This window comes from Capra hircus, chromosome 2 (genome assembly GCF_001704415.2).
Source record: "Capra hircus breed San Clemente chromosome 2, ASM170441v1, whole genome shotgun sequence".
Lineage (NCBI taxonomy): Eukaryota > Metazoa > Chordata > Mammalia > Artiodactyla > Bovidae > Capra > Capra hircus.
Window position 1 is genome coordinate 105,656,693 of NC_030809.1, and position 24,179 is coordinate 105,680,871.

Genomic DNA, 24,179 nt, shown 5'->3' on the forward strand with positions numbered 1-24,179 from the left:
AAAGCTTATATAGGACCAATACTTCAGAATGCATTGCTCTGACACCAAATGGAAAACAGGGACTTCCCAAATACTTGCCATATCATATGTACAACATATTTTGAGAGGATCAGAGAAAATACACCTAACCCAAGTGGTGCATCCTGAGAGGCTGGGCTTCAGTCCTGAGCAAATGCAATAAATTTAAGAATCAGTTCCTTCAAAAATGCCGGCGTTTTTATTTAAGTGGAAAAATTAAACATATGTAATCAATCTCTACAGTTTTCCTATGCAATAAACAGTGATCTTCTAGTTCAGGAGACACCCATTCAGCTGATTCTTCTCATTAATATTTGGGGCTCATGTTGTGTTCTGGAGTCAGTGTATAAAAATTCATCGCTAAAGTGGACTGGACTGACCTCTGCCCCCATGGTAGCTTGAAATCATCGGTGATGGGAATAGTCATATTGTGGGACTTGACAAGCACAAAGCAAACACAACATTAGACAAACACAACAAACTCGACAACAAATTAGAAACAGCCCTCCCTTTTTTTTCTGAGACATAGTTATTAAATATTTACCAGCACACTCTTGGATTTATTTCACTTATTAGCCTCTGCTAAAAGAGATAATGTTTGTCTAAACCAGAAGGAAGAATAAAGGAATGTATGGAAAATTTATGTCTTATTTTTTGATATTGTCATCTTTTCTGGTGACTTTTAGGGTATTATGTAAACCAAGGCCTCATTGTAAATTCAGGTTGTTGAAATTCTTATCAGCTGACAAAACAGCCAAACATAATGAATCTGGTTCCAAATTGCCACCTACAATTAACAGCTAATGAGCCAAAGACTTATACTGTAAGATCTGACTGAATATCAAAGTGATATGAAAGTTTTAGTTTGGTTTGCCAGAGACATTAGCACCCAGACTATTTATTCAACGCATAACATGTAACCAGGAATTCCTTTCATCAAATATATATCCTATGTGTATTTGGGTGTACAAATGCAGACATGTATATCCAGCCTCTTATTGCACACCTCTGGCAACCCAAAGCACATTGCTTTTTTAAAAAAAAGTATTGAAGTGTAGTGAAAGTGAAGTCGCTCAGTTGTGTCTGACTCTGCGATCCCATGGACTAGCCCACCAGGTTCCTCTATCCATGGGATTTCCCAGACAAGACTACTGGAGTGGGTTGCCATTTCCTTCTCCAGGGGATTTTCCCGACCCCAGGATCGAACCCGGGTTTCTGGAATTTCGGGCAGGTGTTTTACCGAAGTATAGTTGGTTACAAAAGAGGAAAGAAGGGGAGGGATAAATTAGGAGGTTGGGATTAACATATATATATATATGTACTACTATATATAAACACACACTGCTTTTTGAGAAAGCCCATTCCATTTTGTAGTGATAATTGTTAGAAAGCTCTTCTTCATATTGATCAACCTGCTATCATCTAATTATACCTTCTGACCCTGATTCTGGCCTCCGGAGACATAGGATAAATCTTGTTCCTGTTCTCCAAACTTCAGGTGTTTGAAAGCAGTCTTGATGGACATGCAACTATTTGACAATAGTTTATATGGGCTCCATGTGTCTCTGTTCTTTAGATTTAAACATCCTTAGTTCTTTTCTCTAATGCTCCTGTTTTCCAGACACCTTATAGCCTTGGTTATTTCTTCTGAATATAATGCTGTTTATTAATGTCTACCTCAAAATATGGAACCTGGCGGTGGGGTGGGAGTGAGGCTCATGAGAGAGGGGATATGCATATACATAAAACTGATTCATGTTGTTGTACAGCAGAAACAAACACATTATAAAGCTATTACACTCCAGTTAAAAACTATGGAACTTGATCTGGACATTGCACTCAAGATGGGATTTTTTCAGTACATAGGGATATGTTACGTTACCTGCTAACCGAGCTGTAGATACTCTATCCACAGGTATATGTTAAAGGTACAGGAGCTTTTTGGATCTTAATCAGTTTGTTTGTTCATATTATGCTGGTGGTAAGTAAAACAACAACAGCAAAAAGACAATGAAGCCAACATGCATATCAGGCCTGGTAAATCAGGTCTGCATCATCATGCAAATTAAAACTTTTTAACGTCTCCAGGGTAAGAGTCCTCTTTAGTACTATACATGGTGTACAGAGAGCAGTCAATAAAATTTTGGTTTTTTTATTTGAATGAACTTGATCTTATCATCTGAAAAATGTGCTAACCTGCCTTTTAGTTATCCATCCAAGATATTATTTAAAAACTACATCTAACAAGACAGGGCCAAGTTCATGATACCCTCTCAGAGGGTCCTTGTCACCACCCCATGGTGACGTTCACGGAGATTCCTTTCCTGGGCTGGTCTCTACTGCCAACAGGATCTCTAGGCAGCACGCGCCTTATTGGTGGTGCAAAGAGGCTGAGTATCTCTGTTCTTTGAAATATTTTCAGCATTTCAACTAACTAAAATCCATGCATTCAACCATACCCTCATTAATCAGCTGGTATCCCATCCTTCCATGTACAGAACATAAGAAACTTTGTCAGAGAATATCAAGACTAGATCACTGGTTTTCCAGTTATGTTCCATGAGGTCAGGGCTTTGGATAGCTTTCTCACTTTTGTTTGTTTAATAGGTTAAGATTCTGCATGGACTTTAATTTGACAAACGGACATTCTCTCCCTAGTGAGCCCAGGCAGAGGTCTTATAGTTACTGTTCCCTGTTCTCACCTGTACAGAGACCATCTTTTTAAATCATCTCTTTTTTTGGAATTTTATCTAGAATTTACACTTTAAAAAATAATAATTTACTTGCATTTTGATTACCCTTTAATTCCTTTCTCCATGACTCTTTGCAGATACTAGACAGAGCAGTCATAACTTTCAACTTTTTTGTTGATTTAAAACATGAATAGCCCAGGCCTAAGGATTCTTACATAAAACTGCTGAGCACTCTTTCACTATCTCCCACCTTCTTTTTTTACGTGAAATTCTTCCTAACATATCTGTTCTTCCATTTCTTGTTTAAAGGTTTTTCTTCTTGATACAGACTGTGGAATCAGAATAGGAAGTAAATGATTCTACTTTGTGTCTTTGTAGCTCCCTCCCATTTTATTTGTCTGTCATTTGCTCCTCTCCACTGCTTCTATAACTTGCTCATATATTTTGTTGCACTTACCACACTCTATCATATTTATTACACGATCATCTCCCCAGCAGACTAGTAGCTGGTGGTCCTTATTCTCAGCATATTCCCATTATAATGAGGGAGATAGACATAAAACCAATCACCAAAACTAATATATTACTACAAAATTAGGCAGCATACTATGGCAATGATGGCTCAGACAGTAAAGAATCAGCCTGCAGTGTGGGAGACCTGGGTTCGATCCCTGGGTTGGGAAGATCCCCTGGAGAAAGGAATGGCAACTCCAGTATTCTTGCCTGGAGAATCCCCATGGACAGAGGAGCCTGGTGGGCAACAGTCCATGGGGTCCCAAGAGTCAGACACGACTGAGTGACTAAGCATATAGCACAGGGTAAATGAGTTACAAGTCAGCTGGGAAAATCAAAAGTAACACATGAGGTCAACACTGGTAGCTATCACTTGGACTAGCTTCTTTTGCTGGCATGTCTATTAGAAAGAACACCTCCACAAGCGCACAAAATAGATTACTCAAAGGAAATGCTAACTGGTGAGAATGTCATATCTTCAGCTGGCTTCCTGTATTCTTTTTTGAGCTCTTGTTCTCTGTGTATGAATCATATATATTTTTTTAAATTTCTGAATGAGCTAATTATAAGGAAGCTTTTCTGCTCTCTTACCTCCTGCCCCGCAGCACTGAGATCAGCTCTTGGAGTGTAACTGCAACCATATCCTTCTCTTTTCTTCTATTCAGGTTTTCTATTAATATTATTCTAAGAATTTTCACTCCAAACTGGTCTTGTGAGCCTGGCTCAAGCTTTGGAGTCAAACCAAACCTGAGTTTGATTCTCAGTGCAGTCACCAATTATCTAAGTAGCTAGACTTTGGCAAATTATCTTCTTCATGCTCCAGTTTTCTCAGCTGTTAAAATACTTCCTACGATTGTTTGCACATCAGGTGAGATAATTTATATAAAGAAGAGATTTCAGCACCTGGTTTTCAATATATGATGGCTTGGGTCATTCTCCACATCACCCTCATTATTATAGGCAGCAATCAGTGTTTGTGGAATTGAATTATTTTTTCACATTCTTATTGCCACTATCACTGATACATGTGTTAATGACTTTGTAATAACCAGGAGTTTTTACTATTAAGAACACATTAAACCACTGAAAGGAAGTGTTTTTATTTTTGTGGGTTTTTGCTTTGTTTTTAGCATTATGGTCAATCCACATTTTCCGTACTGTTTCCCTCGCTATAATTATTTTACATTAAATTAGTTTCTTCAAGCCTTCAATTCATCAAAAAGCTCATCTTGTCGGAATTTACAGTGGAATATATTCACTACATGATATAGGGAAAAAAAAAGATTGACTACTGAGGTGACAATCTCCCACTCACCAATCCCCTACCCCACTCACTCCCCCATCCCATCTGGTCCTTGATTCAGGATAGTCTAAGAATCACTGTGCTGATTCTGGAAGTAATGTGTAACATGTCCCATCCCTCAAACATATTTAGATGGGCAAAACTTTTACTCTGTTGGGCTTTGGAAACTGTTTACTCATACTTATCAGTATATATCAGATAGATTTGCAAAAGTAAGGAGTTTCAATTCTGTTTAAGAAAAGCTATAATCCTTTAATTTGTAGAGTGAGTCTGTAGAGCCACACAGTGGCTCAAGAACCAAGTCCTATCTTAAGTAGCATCATTAGAACAAAGCAAATACACACACACACAGCATCCCTGGAGATATTACCAATACAGGATAAACACACGTACACATAAATGAAATAAATAAATATAAGCTAAGGATCACTAAATCAAATTATGAGTTAAGACATTACTTATCACCTGAAGATGGCAAAGGCAGAGGAAGGGGGATGCTACTTTCTGAAAACGTTCTGTTTATTTGCTTTTTGTTTTTTGCTTATGAGCCAAGACAGGAAGGGATGCCACACAAGTTCATCCAGTCTGGATATTTTGTAGGCCAGTGAAAGCTCTGTCCCATCTCAGGCCTGTAAAGCTACTGTTGCTCAGCAGGGACTGCCTTCTGCCTCCACCTGCTCAGCTAACTGCTACTCCATCTTCAGATTCAAGCTTAGATGTGAAGTTTACCCTCCTCACTCCACCACTTGCCCCACCACTAGAGGCCGCTTCTGGTGGTCTAGTCACTAAGTTATATCACTCTTGTGACCCCATGGACTGTAGCCCACCAGGATCCTCTGTCCATGGGATTTCCCAGGCAAGAATACTGGAGAGGTTGCCATTTCCCTCTCCAGGAACTGTCCCCAACCCCGGGATCCAACCCCAGTCTCCTGCATTGCAGGTGGATTCTTTACCATCTGAGCCACCAGTTGCCCCTTCTTCATAGTCTCAATGCCTGTGTCCACGTTCAGTTAGAAAATCGTTATCAGTTCAGTTCAGTTCAGTCGCTCAGTCGTGTTTGACTCTTTGTGACCCCATGGACTGCAGCACGCTAGGCCTCCCTGTCCATCACCAACTCTTGGAGTTTACTCAAACTCATGTCCATTGAGTCGGTGATGCCATCCAACCATCTCATCCTCTGTCATCCCCTTCTCCTCCTGCCTTCAAAAATTACTAGATTCCTCTTCTCTTTAATCCATTGATCTCAAGACCCATATCTTGTGCACCAACACACCTAGAGCCTAATGCAAAATAAGCATAAAAGATTACTGAATATATATTAAATATATAAAAAGAGTGTATCTCAGTAATTATCAAAGCAGTTAAGAACACAAGCTGCAGAGTTAAATATTTAGGATTCTGACACAGTACACACCTCACCGCCTATGATTTTGGACAGGTTATTTAGCATTCCTGTGCCTCAGTTTCCCCATCAGCTAAACAATCTAATGCTAATATCTACTTTATGAGATATTTTGTGATGCTCAGTGAGCTTATGCAGGTAAAGTGCTTGAAGCAGTAACATGCAGATTCAAAACTATTGTTATTCATATTGCTATTATTATCTCATATCTGATTCTCTCACCTCTCTTTCACCCCCACCTCCAATCTCTCTCTCTCCTTCTGTCATACACACACACACACACACACACACACACACACACACACACAACAGGTTTGAAGGTCAGTATCATTTGATGGCCTCCTTAAATCACATTTTTTTGGCAAGCCTTCTTTGAGCTCTTGGAAAGGCAGCATTCTTTGGGAAAGCAACACTGAGCCAGAAATGGTCCAAGACAGATTGTCTTCTAAGGAATCAACTTCAAAAGAGAGCATTTTTTTGAATGTGGTCGTTCCTCTGTATGCATTTATTTTATAAACAAAGGAACTTTTTAGACACATTGTGGTTTAATTTCACATTATATTAATAGTCCCCATACTGCATTAGGTACCATTGAACTTGGAATCCATCTGTTTTATACAGGGAAAGCATACTAAAATAGAAGTCAGGGGATTAAATTCTATAAGCATGTCTTAGAGAAGATGTAATCGTTAATAATCTGAGCTTCAGGAATGCATAAAATAAGGAGGCTGCATTTGATGAACTAATGTCTGAAAATTCAATGATTCTATTTTAAGATAGGAAAAAGACATTTAAAGGTATCGTTCATGTCAAAGAGAAAAAAAATTGTACAAAATAAATATTCCTGTGAAGAGGGGTCATGGGGTAAAGGAGATGCAGAAACAAAGGCAAAAACAGATGAGGAAGTCTTGGAAGACTCCCCAGAGTTTGTTGTGCTAGATCTTGAAAGCGAAATGAACATGAGTTAGTGAACAGAAATAAAATGCTCATTGACTAATTTCTCCATTGCTGTAATATAGAAAATGCATTTGAAAATAATGTATGCAATACTCTAATTTAAAAGAGCATTTAAGCTCAGTAGGTTTGGCCTGAGTTTTAAAGGTGCAAATGGGCATATCCTGGAGGAGAGAGTTGGAGAAAGACTTCCGAGGGGACAGCAGAGAATAGTACCTGTCAGTGGTTACACACCAAACCAGATACTGTGAGGAGGGGAGACAAGCCAGTTAACTAGGATGAACTGGAATAGTTCCAGTCTTCACTAGAAATGGCAGAGATGATATTGGATAGGTGAGGAGAAAACCTTGTCAGACTGCTTCAGTGATAATATGAGATTTTGAAAATCTTCATTAGGGCCCTTGTGTGTTCTTGAACAAGAGTGAAAATAGTTTGCACTCTGTATCAAGGATTTTTAGATTCTTAATTGAATTTTTATTTTACAATGAAACTCCTTATTGTAATTTAAGGGACAGGTACACAGCAAACTGATTCAGTTATATATATATATATATATATGTATATCTTTCTCAGAATCTTTTCCATTATAGGTTATTACAAGATATTGAGTTTCCTGTGCCATACAGGGAACCAACAACCGACCCTGTTGGTTATCTGTTTTATACAATATATAGTAGTGTGTATATTTTAATCCCAAACTCCTAACTTATCCTTCTTTTCTCCTTTCCCTTTGGTAATCATAAATTTCTTTTCTGTCTGTGAGTCTATTTCTGTTTTGTAGATAAGTTCATTTTATCATTTTTTTTAGATTCCACATGTAAGCAATACCATACGATGTTTATCTTTGTCTGTCTGTCTTACTCCCCCTATTATGATAATCTCTAGGTCCACTCACATTGCTGCAAATGGGGTCATTTCATTCGTTTTAATATTCCATCACACGGACATATATATATATATATACGTATATACACACACACCACATCTTCTTTATCAGCTTTCTGTCAGTGGACTTAGGCTGCTTCCATGTCTTTGCTATTGTAAATAGTGCTGCTATGAATGAACACTGAGGTGCGTGTATCTTTTCAAATTATAGTTTTCTCCAGATAAATGCTCAGGAATGGGATCAGTGGATCATGCGGTATTGGATTAAGAATCATCTGTAGTTTATTTGAGATACAGTTGTTTCTTTTTCATTCTTAGATGCCAGTTGAGTTACTCATGTTGTCCTAAAAATTTTCATGTTTTTAAAATATTTGCTTATTTTTATTGATTTTTAGATTCCATGTGTTGTATGACAGCTGCTATTATTTTTTTTTAAATCAAGCCCTGTCAATATGAAATGAAGTTCTTTGTTGTTTTTGTGATGTTACCAGCTTCACAAGGGAGCATAAATATTATAGAACACGGAGATTAAGTAGGAAGGAGGTACTGAAATGAATCATGCTAACCTAGTCCTGGGTGTCCTGCATGTGCTGCAGAGTCAGAACTTTGATGAAGTTCACATAGACAAGCCAGGAATTAATGAAAACATAATTTAAATCCCACAGAAATGACAAAATAGGAAAGGTAACCCTCCTGTTGGTTAATTGAGTATATGTTAGGCAGGACTGAGCATATGTTGGGCAGTTATACACTTGAATTCCTTCAAAAGTCAAATCTTTACAGATGGAAAGATGTTTCTGTGGGCAAATAAGAATTAACAAAAGTGCTAATAGCTGCCAAACAAAGTAATATCCTATTAGTGGACATCAAAGAAAAGTGAAAACAGCTTAACCAATGCATTGATAAAGAAATTTCAAGAAGGGTAGTAAATTACAGATCACAGCAAGAAACAAAACCCATGCCTTAACTTTGTTAGAACATAGATTTAAGCTCTGAAGTAAAACAGAAATTTTATATAATAAACCAACAGCTTTTGAGAATGTATTTCAGGGACTTTTTGCAACACACAGACCCACACACACACACACACACACACACTTGCTACTGTGTTGTTTCCTCCACCTAAGGGCAAAGATCAACCTTTTATTTGTTTTTCAATACATTCAGAGTTGTCAAGTTGTCAAGTTTGGGATTTTTGGTCAGTAATGAATATTCTTCTCTAAATGTCAGACTTTTTCCTATGAAGATGAGAAAATGATGTCTGGTGTCACCAGGGTATTTTAACTGTGTAATAACTGAATTGTTGTTAAGATCAAAAAGCATAGTAATGGTTACAGTTAATGAAATCCATAAAGTAATACATTGAAAAGCTAAAGAATCAAAAAAGTTCTATTTAGAACTTCCTTGAATAGTCCCCTACTGAGTTTCTGCATTTATTCCTGAGCTGCTTCTCAGAATATATGTTTTGCTCATATTCAGAGAAAGTGTCTCTTTCTAAATGCTTGTTTATGAAGAAAACATGTTACGTGGTGATATAGCAGTAAGACGTGAAATACTGACTCTGGGTTTCCTGATGAATGAAATTAATTTAGAAAGGAAATATACATGGAAGAGAACAGTTATGGTATGAGACCCAGCCGCCCACAGGGGCTCTACTGCAGAAGGTACTGCTGGGGGTAGTCTCCTGTGAACTCGTTGGAGGACGGCGTTTGTTTGGGTACCTGTGTGCCAGAGCCTGCCTGACTGCCATCTGCTCTTGTCTTACTGAGAGCACACTGACCCGACTGACTGCTTCGTATCAAGACCTCATTCATGGAACATTCTGTACAGAAACCATGTTTGTAATCCCAACAGCACAGGGCAACAAAACTTTATTTCCTAGTGCATGGCTTCTCTGGAGCCCAAAAGACAGAGTTGTTTCAAGGACATGTTTTGCTGATTTAAGTGGCAGCAGCTTCCACTAAGATGCTATCACCTCTGAACAAGAATACATTTATCCCAACATCAAATGTGTCCGTCATGAACTGAGTCTGAAGACAGCTTTCAGTGATGGGCATCTGTAACCTTTGGCCTGTTTCCCATCATGCTGGCTGAAGCCTCCAACAACTGTAGCTCCTGGATTAGGAGGTTAAGAGTTCCAATTAACGGTCTTGTGTCCATATAAAAGCCTATCATTTTGATATGTTCATGTGCCTTCCTGTAACTTCTCTAAAGAGAAAAGTAAGAGGAAATGATTTGACTCACAGTTTTTTTTTTTTTTCATCCCATATGAATCATTTGTAAGTGGAAGTGTAGATCTCTTAATCTCCCACACCTATCCATAAACACTTATGGATTATGGGGACATAATGTTATATAATAACTTCATTCTTACCAAGTGCAAAAGTGGGGATTTTCAACCTGCTAAGTCTCTTATTTGCTGCTTTGTATTTCTAGATGACAAAGAATGGCACCGTGGAATCTGAAGAAGCGAGCACTCTTACAGTGGATGACATTTCTGATGATGATATTGATTTAGACAATACCGAGGTGGATGAGTACTTCTTTCTTCAACCCCTGCCGACAAAAAAACGAAGAGCACTGCTGCGGGCCTCTGGAGTTAAAAAGATTGATGTGGAGGAAAAGCATGAGCTGAGGGCCATCCGCCTGTCTCGAGAGGACTGTGGTTGTGACTGCCGGGTGTTCTGTGATCCAGAAACATGTACCTGCAGCCTGGCAGGCATTAAGTGTCAGGTAAGGATTGGGATTTCAGGGAACCCAAAGGCAAGACATTATACACTACCCACTAAGAGGCAGTTGTGTTACATGTAATGAAGTTTCCCACACGTGAAAAAAACTCTGAAGCAAGGCAAGACACATGATTCAAGAAGAGAGAAATGCTAATTCAATGACATAAGTATATGTAATATATATACTTATACATAATATATATTATATAAACATGCATATATACATATCTATGTAAATATGTGTACATAATATTTTATATATTATATATGTGTATTACCTATACACGCATATATTTGTTATATTTGTATATATAATATATGTATTATATACATAGTATACATAATACATAAATGTGTATATATAATATATTAATGTGTATATATACACATATTACATAATATATATACACACACATATGACATAGTGTGAAAGGCAATCCAAGCTGCAATTATCCGTTGAAATTGTTTCCCCTTGGATTCGTTTATTATACGAGCTCATTTTGGCTTCTAACAAGCAGCCAGGGAGATCATGTCATCCCCACCATTTGAGTTTGCATTCTCTAATCCGTCCATGGGCTATAAAATGATGATTGGTTAGAAGTGGTGCAGACTAGTGAGATAATGATTATACTGAAACTTCAGAAAACTGAGTTCTCCTGGCTCTGTTTTCTGCCACTATGTGAAACTGGCAAGTCAGGTAAGCTTACTGGGTTCAATTTTCGCACCTCTGACCTGAGTGGGCTAGACTAGATCAGGGGTTGGGGAATGATTACTCACAGGTCAAATCTGGCCCGCCACCTGATTTTGTAAATAAAGTATTATGGAGGCACAGCCATGTTTTTGTTTTTTTTTGTTTACATGTTTCCTATAATTGCTTTCATAATTCTACAGCAGAGTTGAGTAGTTGCTGGAGAGACTGTATGACTCACAAAGCTTAAGATTATTCTCTGGCCTTTTACAAAAAAAAAAAAAGCTTACCAACCCCTGAACTAGATGATTCTCAGTTTCCTATCCATCTGCAGCATTGGTGCTATGTGATTAGATAGGGGGTGGTATTTTATGCAGAAATTCAACTTTTTCTGTTAAAGCCCTCAGGCAGACAAAAGGAGAAGGCTATTCTCCTGAGCTGAGCAGTTGCTTGAGGTGGATTCACAGAAAAGGAAATCACAGCTTAGAAAGCCAGCTCTAGATTCTGGCTCTGACATCTGCTACTGCTTTTTGTTGGGGCCAGGATGACTGGGATCGAATCTGCTTTCTTCTCTGTAACATGGGAAATTCCTGAGCTTGAATAAGGTAGCAAGAAAGGCAAGTTCTTCCTGGTTGCCTATACTCTGGTCTGCATACAGATGGGGTCTAAGACAGTAAGCATATCTTAGGCTTTCCTTGGGATGCCCAGAATTCCACTCATCACCTGAGTGAGGAGCTCAGTCTTACAGCCCTTGCTGAACCCAATCACTCTTATCTATAGAGTCCAATTACTGGAGTAATTCAGGGATATTGATTAAATAAGCAGCTTCTCTAGAGAAACCTGTGGGGGCTTCCCTGGTGGCTCAGAGGTTAAAGTGTCTGCCTGCAATGCGGGAGACCTGGGTTCGATCCCTGGGTGGGGAAGATCCGCTGGAAAAGGAAATGGCAACCCACTCCAGTATTCTTGCCTGGAGAATCCCATGGACGGAGGAGCCTGGTGGGCTACAGTCCACGGGGTGGCAAAGAGTCGGACACGACTGAGCGACTTCGCTTTCGCTTTCTAGAGAAGCCTGTAGTCTAAGGGAGGGACAGGGGACGGGGAGCCAGCAACTAAACCGAAATCCACCAGGCACAGTCATGAATGTGCGTACCTATCGCAGCCCCCGCAGTGCATCAAGTACCAAGAAGAATAAGACAGGGAACCAATGCGAGTGAATTATCAGGCTGCATGAGACTAAACGGTGTCTCAGGCAGAGAAGTTCATTTTACAATAAGAAAAGAAAAAACTCATGGCTAGTGTAAGGAGTGTCATGTTATTTAGACTAAAAATAGCAGATGGGTATTGAGGGCAGTAAATTTGTTTGAAATTGGGCATGTGAGCTGGCTTGCTGCTGAAAAAAGAGAGCTCAGGAAAAAAGAAAGACGCACTGGGGGAAAAAAAAATGGGACCGAAATTAATCGGCAGGAGAGAAGGGGTAAGGGAGGATGGAAACAGAAGTAAAGAAAGCGCAGGAGGGATAAACGGACTAAAACCATACCATCAACTCATTGTTATATGAAGCATAGGTTTAAAATTAGTTTAACTCTTCTGTCCTAAGCCTTCACTTCCCCTTTTGCTTCTGTTTGCTGTTTGATTGTCATTTATTCTGGCGTAAGTGGGTTTGTCATCCCAGATTCCAAGGGTTTGCCGTGAGGTACCGGATTTTGATTTGATTTGTTCAGAGTTCCAGGGGGGCTAATCTGTGTTCTTCCTCCCAAGGTGGATCGAATGTCTTTCCCCTGTGGCTGCACTAAAGAAGGATGCAGTAACACAGCAGGTAGAATTGAATTTAATCCTATCCGTGTCCGGACTCACTTTTTGCACACAATAATGAAACTTGAACTGGAGAAGAACCGAGAGCAGCAAATCCCCGCGCTGAACGGCTGCCACGGGGAGATAAGTGCGCACGGTAGTTCCATGGGCCCGGTGGCTCACTCCGTCGAATATGCTCTCGCAGACAATTTCGAGATTGAAACGGAACCGCAGGCTGCCGTGCTGCACCTGCAGTCGGCCGAGGAGTTAGACTGCCAGGGGGAGGAGGAGGAGGAGGAGGAGGAAGAGGATGGCAGCAGTTTCTGCAGCGGAGTCACGGACTCCAGCACGCAGAGCCTGGCCCCCAGTGAGTCCGAGGAAGAGGAGGAGGAAGAGGAGGAGGAGGAGGAAGAGGACGACGACGAGAAAGGGGACAGTTTCGTGGAAGGTCTGGGTCCCCACGCCGAGGTAGTCCCTCTTCCTTCCGTCCTTTGTTACTCCGATGGCACCGCCATCCACGAGAGCCACTCAAAGAACGCTCCTTTTTATGCCAACTCTTCGACCCTCTATTACCAAATAGATAGCCACATTCCAGGAACTCCCAACCAGATCTCTGAGAACTATCCGGAAAGAGAAACTGTCAAGAGCGGTACCCTCTCGCTGGTGCCTTACACCATGACCCCGGAGCAGTTCGTGGACTACGCCCGGCAAGCCGAAGAGGCATACGGAGCCTCCCACTATCCAGCCGCCAACCCCTCCGTCATCGTCTGCTGCTCCTCTTCGGAAAGTGACGGCGGCGTGCCCTGCAATAGCTTATATCCCGAACACAGGTCCAGTCATCCTCAAGTGGAATTTCACTCATACTTGAAAGGCCCCTCCCAGGAAGGGTTTGTCTCTGCGATGAATGGTGACAGTCACATTTCAGAGCATCCTGCTGAAGATCCTTTGAGCCTTGCAGAAAAGAGTAGATTGCACGAAGAGTGCATCAAATCGCCCGTGGTCGAGACTGTCCCTGTTTAGTAGTTTAAGTTATTCTAAGACCAACTCTTCTCCTATTTAAAGCACTGTATTTAATTGGATTTCCTGGGCTCGTTGTGGTTTCAACTGAGGACCGAGAAAACTTGGCCCGTGGTGAAGCTTCCAGACTGTATTTTGTTCTCTCCTTTCTAGCTACATGACTGTGCCATTGCACAAACGCAGTCTCTATGAGGATTTTAAATGATTTCAGACTGTTTTGATAGAAAATGCTAATTTTAAAAAAAGCATATCTCACAGTTGCCTACCTGTCAAACTGTGTGAAACCTGCCAAGCTGTTTAGATCAGAGCTCCAAGTTTTGGATTATCGGGCCTGTGCAAGATTGTTAACTAAGACTGGGAAATGAGATTTAGAGTCCTAATTTTCGATATATCTGAAGATGACGGTGACTTTTTAATGTAAAAGTTATTATTGTAAGAAAAAGATTTAATTGCCCCATGTGTATTTTATTTATGGTAGCTAGAAGTCATGTTCTGATGAAAACGAACTGCAGCATGTTCTTTTCAGCTGAAGATGCATAGTTAGTACCACCGAGCATGCCCACATGGATTGCCTCTGGAATCCATTCATGTTTTTATGATCATGTCTGATCAGATTTGCAAATACTTTCTTAAGGGTGAAATAGGCCTATTTTTGCTATTTTGGACAAACAAATGAGTCTGTATGTGCAGGTCCTTACACAGTTTTCTCTAAAGTTAAGAGTTAGGACAATCCTCTGGTGAGGGCCTAGTTCATTGCCCTCCCTCAGCTGACTCCAGAGATGGAGGTAGAAGGAATTGCCTTTCTTTTTTAAACACAGCATCATCTTGGTTCTTAGCTTGGACAGCACCTTCAAACTCTACTCCCCTGCATCAAAATGCACTTTAGTGCCCCTTCATGGTACCTTGTGAGGGGTGGGGACTAAGAACTCTTTGAGATGAAAAATTAAAAACAAAAAAACATTTTTAAAATCTGTAACTATTATAAGGTTCATAGAATTAAATAGAGGAATCAATCCAATGATACTTTATGAAGGAAAAATGACCTGTTTTCCTTCACCACTCTCAAGACCTAACTCGGTCAAAGCAGAGGAGGCTGAGAAAACATGGAAGAGACACAGCCTCAGCAACCAGCCTTTTTCTACAGCGTGATCAATCCGTCTCTACAAAAATGAGTGTTTAATGAAATTTACACTTAGTGACTAGCTGACTGAAGTGGGGGCCTCTACCCAAATACTCAACTAGGCCTTACTTTTCTGAAGCATTTTGATTTCTCTTGCCTGGGACAATTAGCAGAACAGTCCAGAATGCATTGAAATACTTTCTAATTACCTCATGTTCTCTTATAAAAGGGGACAGATAGAAATAAAACATGCACTCCCCACCTTTAGATTATCTGCACTTGGTTCGTCGGAGGACTTCTAAGATCCTGTTTTCCTGTAAATTAGTTTAGGTAACTAAATAGTGTGTTCTAACTTTTTAGTTCCAATGCAATATGACTATGCTAAATCTGTTTCACATTTTTGACCCTCTATTGTTATGTCATTTCACATTTTATGCCTCTTTGAAATGTGGACATGCCTTGCTATTCAGTGACTGCATCACTACTTATTTTTTGTCTCTTAGACTTGGATGTTTAGAAATATGGATATAAATACATTGTAGATCTCAAGTCCTTAAAGAATACTATTTTATTTCACTGAATTTAAAAATGTTTGGTGTAGAGAATGTCCTCCAATGGAAGAATTTCTACTAAGACTTAACTTGGGGAAAACATGTTTACTTGGCAGCTCTTCCTCTGTGCAGTTGGTTACAGCCCCTACTCTACCCCCACAATGAGCCAACCCAACCTTAGAACCATTAATATTAATATTAAAGCAGCTTTGGGCTGGTCTTTATGGAGGTAGCAGTAATAGGGGCAGGGATGCTCCTTTTGAATGACAGGCCCTTTGGGCTATTCAGATTGGGGTTTTGCTCAAATCTTGATAGCATATCTCATGTTGTCTGTAAAATTACAGTTTTTAGTGCTTGCTCTCCAAATTTTTCCCCCTGTCAATACAATCTAAAGAGCACAGGCCCAAAGAGAAAATGACAAGAAACTATTGGTCCTTCATTTGAGCACATGAAAAATCCTGTGTGCCATATTGATTAGACCATTGCAAGCCTTTGAAATAGTTACTCATGTGTGAAGCACTCAGCTTATGCTTGGAACACAGTGCGGCAGAGTGGGGCTGAGGTGTCTCTGTGCAGAATTGAAGGGTAGAATGCCAGTCTAGATTCTGAAAGGATGGATATTTAATTCAGTTCAGCTTTATTTTCACAAGAAGGTTGACACCTACTTGTTTATGTTGGACTGGGTCTCTGTTTTGTAGCTTCATTTCCAAAAAGATGCTTAATCTAGAAACAGGAAAACAAACAAAAAAACAGAGCTTTTCCCCCTGTCTGTCTAATTGGGGTCAAAAGTCACTGCTACACAGGATTAACCTTCCAGCCACGAGAGCTTCTGTTCCAAACGTTCATATATATATTTATAACCTAACCCCTAAATATTGCCTACATACATAGATTACCTATGAAAACACTCACGCACATGCCTCCCTCAATACACACAGTAGGTGTAATACCACACATCAGAGAATGACAGATTTTAGGCCAATAAGGAGTACTGAATTTTTCCTACCCTAGCATTTGGTTGGGTTTTATGATCTAAAACTGTGGTCTGGAAATGAAGATGATTTTTAAACCTATAGTTTAAATATACTGGTTCAAAGTTGTAAATAATACCAATGGTGGAATCGGTTCACTGTTACTTTTTCCCACAAAAGCTGAGAGAGCACAGTGTGCCATTTGACTCTTTTTTTCCATTAATAGATCATCTATTCAACAAAAAAATGCCCACATGCCAGGAAGGGCTACGGTTTTTCTAAGCATTTTTAAATGGGGACCAAGAGCTGGATGCAGCCAGTGGATTCTTCAGATCTTTACACGGAGACACAGTAACCTGACCTGCAGCTGTTGCATTACCCCCGTAGTATAGCTAGCCAAATTATAGCCTTGTTTTGACACACGGCTTTTTAGTCATTCACTGTCAATGGCAAAGCTTCGTGCTTTAGTCCCTGTTGTTTTAGCACCAGCCCTCTACCTTTTATTAGGGTTTAATTCCCAGTTATAATCCAGGCCAAATTGATTTGCAAGTCAAGTGGCTGGAGCAGCTTGCATTTCCTTTGTCATTCTAGGTTTCCTCTGGGAGAAAGAAATCAATCAAAGAGATTTACTTTTTTCCCTTCTCTTGATCATTGATTATTTAAGACATCAGTAAAATCATTTGTCTTCTGCCTTTTGGTTAATTGAAGAATATGGTTACTTTCTGAAAGCCAGTCTTTTCTTCGTGGTGAAACAGCATTTTTCCCAGAGTGCCAATCACATATAAAATTGGAAGCTAATACTTACTAATTAATTTTATTATTAAAATCTTCATAATCATCTATAGCCCAGCAATACCTCCCCCAATAAAAACAATAAATTACAGAAACACTGGTCTCACACATTAACAAAGGAAAAAGGAGATTATAAATGATTCTGTTCTTTAAAATTTTATCCTCTGACAGATGATTTCTAGGCAGAATTCTGGTTTGGTTGTCATTAAGCAAGGAAATGAATGATTTATTTCCTATTAACTGATGTATCACTGATTCTTTGGTTAAACTTCTGAGATTGTTGTACAAGTCAAAATCCTTTGGTCTTAACATATTTACAGTGTGTTTATCAATTCTTTTAACAAATATTTGTTAAACACCTACTATATTAGAGGAACTGTCCTAAGTGGTTAAAAAGAGGGGGAAACGCTACAAATTCCAAGGGATTATGATAATGATGAAAAGTGGAATGAAATAATCAAGCTTCATTACAGTCCTTTTAAGTTATGACTTTATAAAGTGATGTTAGAAAAAATGACATCAATTCTTGTCTGACTATATGAAAACTAATTTGCCTAAATTAGTAGAAGTCACTGGATCCTCCTACTTCCCTCTCTGTCTGAAATTTATGAATTAAATTTGGCCACAACTAGAAGAACTTAACCCAGTGAAAAAGAGATTTTCACATAATTGCTTCTTCGGTGTTAGACCTATGTAAGTTATACTAAATTTATACCAGCACTCCTACCAGACAGTTTCAAAGGCAGGTTGACTCACACATAACCCAGGAAACCTTTCAGGAAACCTTTGAAGCAACAATGTAGAACACCATCACTCATTTCTATTTACAAAGAGCCTATAAAATAGCTAAGCTTGAGTTCCTGGTTCCAACAGCATTGCCTTGCAGCTTGTAGAAAACAGGTCACTCGGCCTCCTTACTTTTAGCCAGGGATTACAAACCATTGAATTAGCAGGTAGAAAATCGACATCCTCCAAAGTTAAGAGACTACCCTTGTAAAAGGTGCCACGAGACTTCCCTTTCTCCAAACACAGACTTAATCTTTCTCTTCAAGATGGCATCTGCTCCTTGTTGTCTCAAGATAGTTCAGAGTTTATTATTGTAGTCGATGTATAAAATACCAACCTTAAATGAGAACTAGCTTCATGCTTTCAAAGGCAAGACCACTATAATTCAAAACGGGAACTAAGCTATGAATTCTTACCATAACCAACACCAAAAGCTAAAGCCTTAATCACTCTTAGTTCTAACACAAATTTGCAACTACTGATTACATTATTCATTCTGAAATCTGCCAACTTGTGCATGAGTAACTTAAATGCCTAAGCCGAATGCCACAGCTCTGTGCAAACAGCACAGCTCATCAGATGTTTTCTGTAGCATTAAAGAATGTAATTGACTTAATTTAACTGAATATCAGCAATTTGAAAACTCACTAGAATTACAGAAATTTTGGGTGGGGTGAGAATGGACTATAAGCTTAATAAGTTATGGTGTCTGCTATGAATCATAAAGTTTCAGCTGAGCTGAGAAACTAGAATTTTATTTTACTAGCAGAACTGAATTCATAAATGGCAATCCAAAACCTAGAAGTTACAGTGTGGACCGTCACAGCCCAGTTGGTATTCATATCTGTGACCTACTATTGCCATCAATTACATGTTCCTATCTAAAAATAATTTGATGCTTTAAAAAAAAATACAGAGCTACAGCATGATAAAAAAAAAAACTTTTAAAGATGTAAACACATTTTGTATTAAAAAGACTGATAGAGTCTTGTCAAAAGTCATGAATATGGAAATGAAAGAGCTCTTTGATATTTCACCTGCCAAATCTGTATATTGAATGTGATTATTTAAAACTGCTGTTTCTAAGTTTTATTTCAACCCCTCTCCTACAAAGGGGAGCAAGAGATTCCTCCCTTTCTAACAATGCAAGTATTTTGGTTTTTTTCTTTCTTATCAGAAACTCAAATTTAAAAGCTTGATGTGACCTGGGTTTTACTTGATAAGCAGCCTTGGGGTTAGCCTAACTTTGTGCTGTCTGGATAGTGCCTGATTTCTGTATCCTGGCAGTGGTAATTCAGACAGAATGATGGGAAGCAGGAAGGTCTGTACAACCAGATTGAAAACCTAAGCCAGTTCATTTTTATATGCAGTTTTTGTAATCTAACATATAGGCTGCGATTTCAGTAAATTCAGATACTTGGTACATTCATGGAAAATGAATTTCAAAGATTTAAGTCAGGTTGTTGACTACCTTCTTTCACTTTTGATAAATATATCACTATACAGGGTAATTGTTTTTGCTTGATACTCTTCACTTGCTTATGATTCAAGAAAAGCCAGCTCTAGTGTGTCATTTTATTTCTTCTCCTAGAAGCTTCCGGCAGAACTGAAGTTTCAAGAATGTAGAATTTATGTTGGACAATGCTTGTATTCAGCGTACTAATGGTGGCATTCCTTTCTTTGCGTTACTCGTTACCATGGTGATAGTCAACTCAGTTCAGTGACTCATTCTAGTGACATGTGAGGCCGCTTAAATATTTTTAAGCTAATATATATTGATTAGAAGGGTTTAGGAGAAGACAAATGTATGGTAGAAATTAGCCTAGTCTTTGTCTAAATTAATTTATGTGACCTGTTGGAATGACTTCAGTTGTAATTTTGGAATACTTCTTTGTTAGGTATTCTCCTTTCTCTTGTGGCTTTCTCTCAATATTTTAATCTGGCTTAGCAGGATATTGCACGTTATTTATTAATGAATATTTTTAGAAGAGAAATTGACTTAGAAAATATCTCTTTAAAAATTGTCTAGGAGCTTCTATCATCCAAGCTCTTTATCAAGCTCTCCTGCCATGTTGGGTAGGACCAGAAATGACCTTGTCAGGGGTGTGATCTCCTGATATGATTTTGTTGTTGTCTCTAAGTAGGGAACCTATGCAAAATAAAATTGAAGTTTCTAACTTTGTAGCAAAATTTATCCAATTTTGTTTTGTTCTTTCTTTTTATGTTGGCCATCAAGCTTTTCTCCTTAGCCATAAATAAAGTGCTTATCTTTAAAAAAAATTCAAAGATCTATATACCATTTTGAAAAGATACTTAAACATGAAAGAGAAAGAAGAAATGAAATGAAATTCTTCTCTGAATTCTTCTAAAGAGGAAAAACCCAAATATCTAAAACTAGAATATAAATTGCCCAAGGTTAGCTGTTGCTTTATTTTTAATTTAGTGTTGATCCTTAAATGTTTTAATGATACCCAAATGACTTCTGAATATAATTGATTTTAAATTTTAGTAGTGGGCAAAGTCATTTCCTCTTTACCATAACCAAATAAGGTCCACTGCCATGGGTTACTGTGTCTTGATTCATTAGGCATTAGTCATGCCAAACGGCTATCTCAGCATAGTTTCATCTTTTCAAAGATGCTTAAAATGGCCAACTGTGTGTGAATAATGGAAAGTTTGAGATTCTTCTGTATTCTTCAAATTTTATAGCCCTGTGGCTCCAGAGGTCATCTAACTCATCCATCTACCTCTAGGGAAGATTGTCACTCAGGCATGCTCTACAGGATAGATACCCATCTATTCTTCACATCTCTGGGGAAGATGGTTTCCTTAGCAACACAATCCAGTTCTCTTAGGCTTTTCTCACAGTAGGAAAATGTCTTGGCCTGTCTTTGTGAACTAGGCACCTGGCAACAGATGTGGTGATTTGGGCCATTGTCCTGGGAGCCTCAGAAAGTTGGGTTTCCCTTACCTTTGCTGTTTGTTATATTTGATGATTCCCTAAGACTCCTAAGAAATCAGAGTTTTAAAAATAAAAATCTGGCTATTGGGACAATGTTCAGTAACTTGACCTGCTCATGACAAATATTGCTGTAGTTTTTGGTTTGTTTTTAATCTCCTTTTTTGTTTTGCCATTGCTATGATATCAGGAAAAGTGACTGTTTCAGATCCCCAGTGACAGATATCAGAACTAGGATCAAGTGACTCCGCTTTTAAACTGCTCAATTTTCTGAGAAGTTGCAGTTACAAAAAGGGAGCATTTTCTCCCTTCTTGCTTCCAAATAGATACTTTCTCATTCGTCTTTCTATACCCTAAAATGACAAAGGAGAATCTCTACTTTTCCCACTTTTTCTGGGGAATGGACTGGCGATGGAGAGTCTGGTGTGGGATAGAATGACTCCAGAGAAATTACTCAGCCACCATTTGATCCCAGCCTTTGTCCCCATGTTCTGGAAACAGTGGCTGCATGCCTTCTCAGGGTTCCACACAATGATTAAAAATGTGTTGTCCTGACAAAGCCTGAAAACAGAAGGAGGAGTCCAGGAGGGTGGTGATTTTTTTCTGATTACATCACTTGACCCAAGCACCCCCTGCAGAGAGCTTTTTCTGTTTGTTCAGAGTAGCCTCCAGCTTGGAGTTAGAACTAGCAGGAAAATAAGGAGCACCCTGGAAATCAATTTCTCCTCTCTCTGTGGGATTTTTTCCAGTCTAGGTACAGCTGCTAACTCCCCCAACTCAGATGATCTTGTGAAATGACAGCCACATCCATGTGGTTGCTCCCCATAAATAACCTTAGGGGAAATAACCTTTTTTTGCTTTAAAAAAAAAAAAACAAAAACCCTAGAGATTGCTTATGTAAAGAATGTTGAATCATTTGGCCCATGTTTTAATTGACTCTAGACACCTCTATGGAAATAAGTCTGAGGCGTAGTTTGTGAAACATGTTTCAAAAGTGTTTGATGTAAAATAAATGCTAGACATTTACAGTACAGAAATAATTTTGTTTTTTTTTTAAATGTAGATTACAACTCTATTCCTAAGAACCACAGCCTTTATTGTGTCTTAGTAAAGCTGATCTGCTTTCATTTTAGTTTATTGCATTTCTGGTGTAATAGCCTCTTAAGATAGAACTATTAATACATATGTACTGGTTAATGCCTGTTAATGCAGAAAATGGCACTTTGTTATTTCAATGTGTTTCCCTCAGTGTCACAGGGTATAACAGTTTGATAGGAAAAGGTCATCTGACATTGGTCAAAAATGCATTCTCCCCATTTAAAATGTGTATGTATAATTGGTTGCATAGACAAATGTCACCTTTTGCAGTATCTTTATCTTGATCATAGTCTTAGACATCAACTGTGTGTCCACTTTCCAGCTGCCATAGAAATTTGGTACATTTGCAAATTCTGGTGAAATTTTGTGAGCTGAATGTAATGGTAGATCAAATGATCCAAAGCACTTGGGTGTTATCCTTCAGTCTACATTGAACCATTCGGACATTGGGAATGGTCTTTACACAAGGGAAGTCTTTTGAGAGTATTTGTGGGTTTTTTTGTTTCTTATCTGTTGGATTTCACTGGCAAAAAAAAAGTAATCTAAACACAGTGGGATCAGTTCACCATATAACATTTCTATATTGTGATTGGTTATATCTTTTTGTTGACTCTTACTATGACCTTTACTCAATTTCAACAGTATTTCAATAGATACTTTATTACTGTTATGCTCAATATAATCACTTAGAAAGGTTGACGGGAAGAAAATCAAAATCATACATACCTTCACCTTACACTAAGACATCATGTTGTATGTCACATAGTTTCTAGATTGATTTCTCTTGTGTATAAGTTATAACATCAAAGATGCCAAAGGGTATATAAAATAAGCTACAGTAATAGTCAGCAGAACTTAACCTGGATTTTATGTTGTAATAATTTATTCATATTAGCTGTAGTCTTCTGTATTTATATTTTCAGTATTTATTATGAATGACATGGAAATTCGTGTATTTATTGTGGCTTTTTATTGCAGTGTGTATATATATATATATATTACAAATAAGCATTTTTAAGTCTTATCCTTAAGTTTCTTTTATTAGTGGCCCTTGTATTATGCTGTACTTTTTATTAAATATTGTACAAATATCTTGTCCATTTGTTTGCAGCAGAGTAAAACCAGTTTCTAAATTGTATCTATTGTTGCATTTTGTGTAAATCTTTTGTTCTTACCTTCAAAGCAGTCACACACATACAAGAATACCTCCCTCCTTCGGTGTAACAGATACATTCCTGAAAAGTTGTGTGTGAAGCCAGTTCCTGTGAAATGACTCAGAGATGTGCTAACTCTACTGTGATTGATCTCTAAGTGGAGATGCTTAATAACATTTTTCTTCCTCAGCTGTATTCAACCCTTTCATCAAGTAATGACATGTAAACAAATATGAGGGCCAGAGAGGAACTTCCTGTTCCAGTGAAACTGGGGAGGATATTTCCACCAAGACAAATCCAATCTTTTGTAAGTAGTATCCTGCAATTCACCTGTTTAGTAGTATTTGTGTTTTGCTTTGCTTGAGGCAGAATCTGTGTGATCTGGTATTTAGAATATGTACACATAGGTACACGTACATGCCTATCTGTTTAATCATGCTGACTCAAGGTAACCAAACTTCTTTTTATTGGCAGTAGAATGAAGAGAAAAGAAAATGGATCCTTCCTAATTTCCTATTATGTACAGGTCACTGTCTTCAAACAACTTGTTTTTCTTACATTTGAACACTAGATCTATATTTTTGAAAGTTAAAGCATACTATGTGATTGATCACCCCTGAATACAGATTTGATCATGGTGCTCACTTACTTAAAAAATCTGAGGATTTCCTTCCTCATTGTTGGCAAGATAAAACACAGACTCTTTGGAATGTACCCAGGGTTTCTCTGATAGTTCAGTTGGTAAATCTGTCTGC

At 38.5% G+C, this 24,179-nt stretch overlaps 1 protein-coding gene across 3 annotated transcripts in view; it reads left to right on the forward strand.

Annotated features, from left to right (window-relative positions):
- The window catches only part of CSRNP3 (cysteine and serine rich nuclear protein 3), a 209,181-nt gene extending 185,774 nt beyond the window's left edge, over positions 1–23,407 (forward strand). For all 3 annotated transcript variants that reach the window (XM_013969237.2, XM_005676031.3, XM_013969242.2), the window contains 2 exons: positions 10,205–10,501; positions 12,944–23,407. In XM_013969237.2, the coding sequence (XP_013824691.2) occupies positions 10,205–10,501; positions 12,944–13,996 (1,350 nt within the window). In that variant the 3' untranslated portion in view covers positions 13,997–23,407. The remainder of the gene's footprint in view (positions 1–10,204; positions 10,502–12,943) is intronic.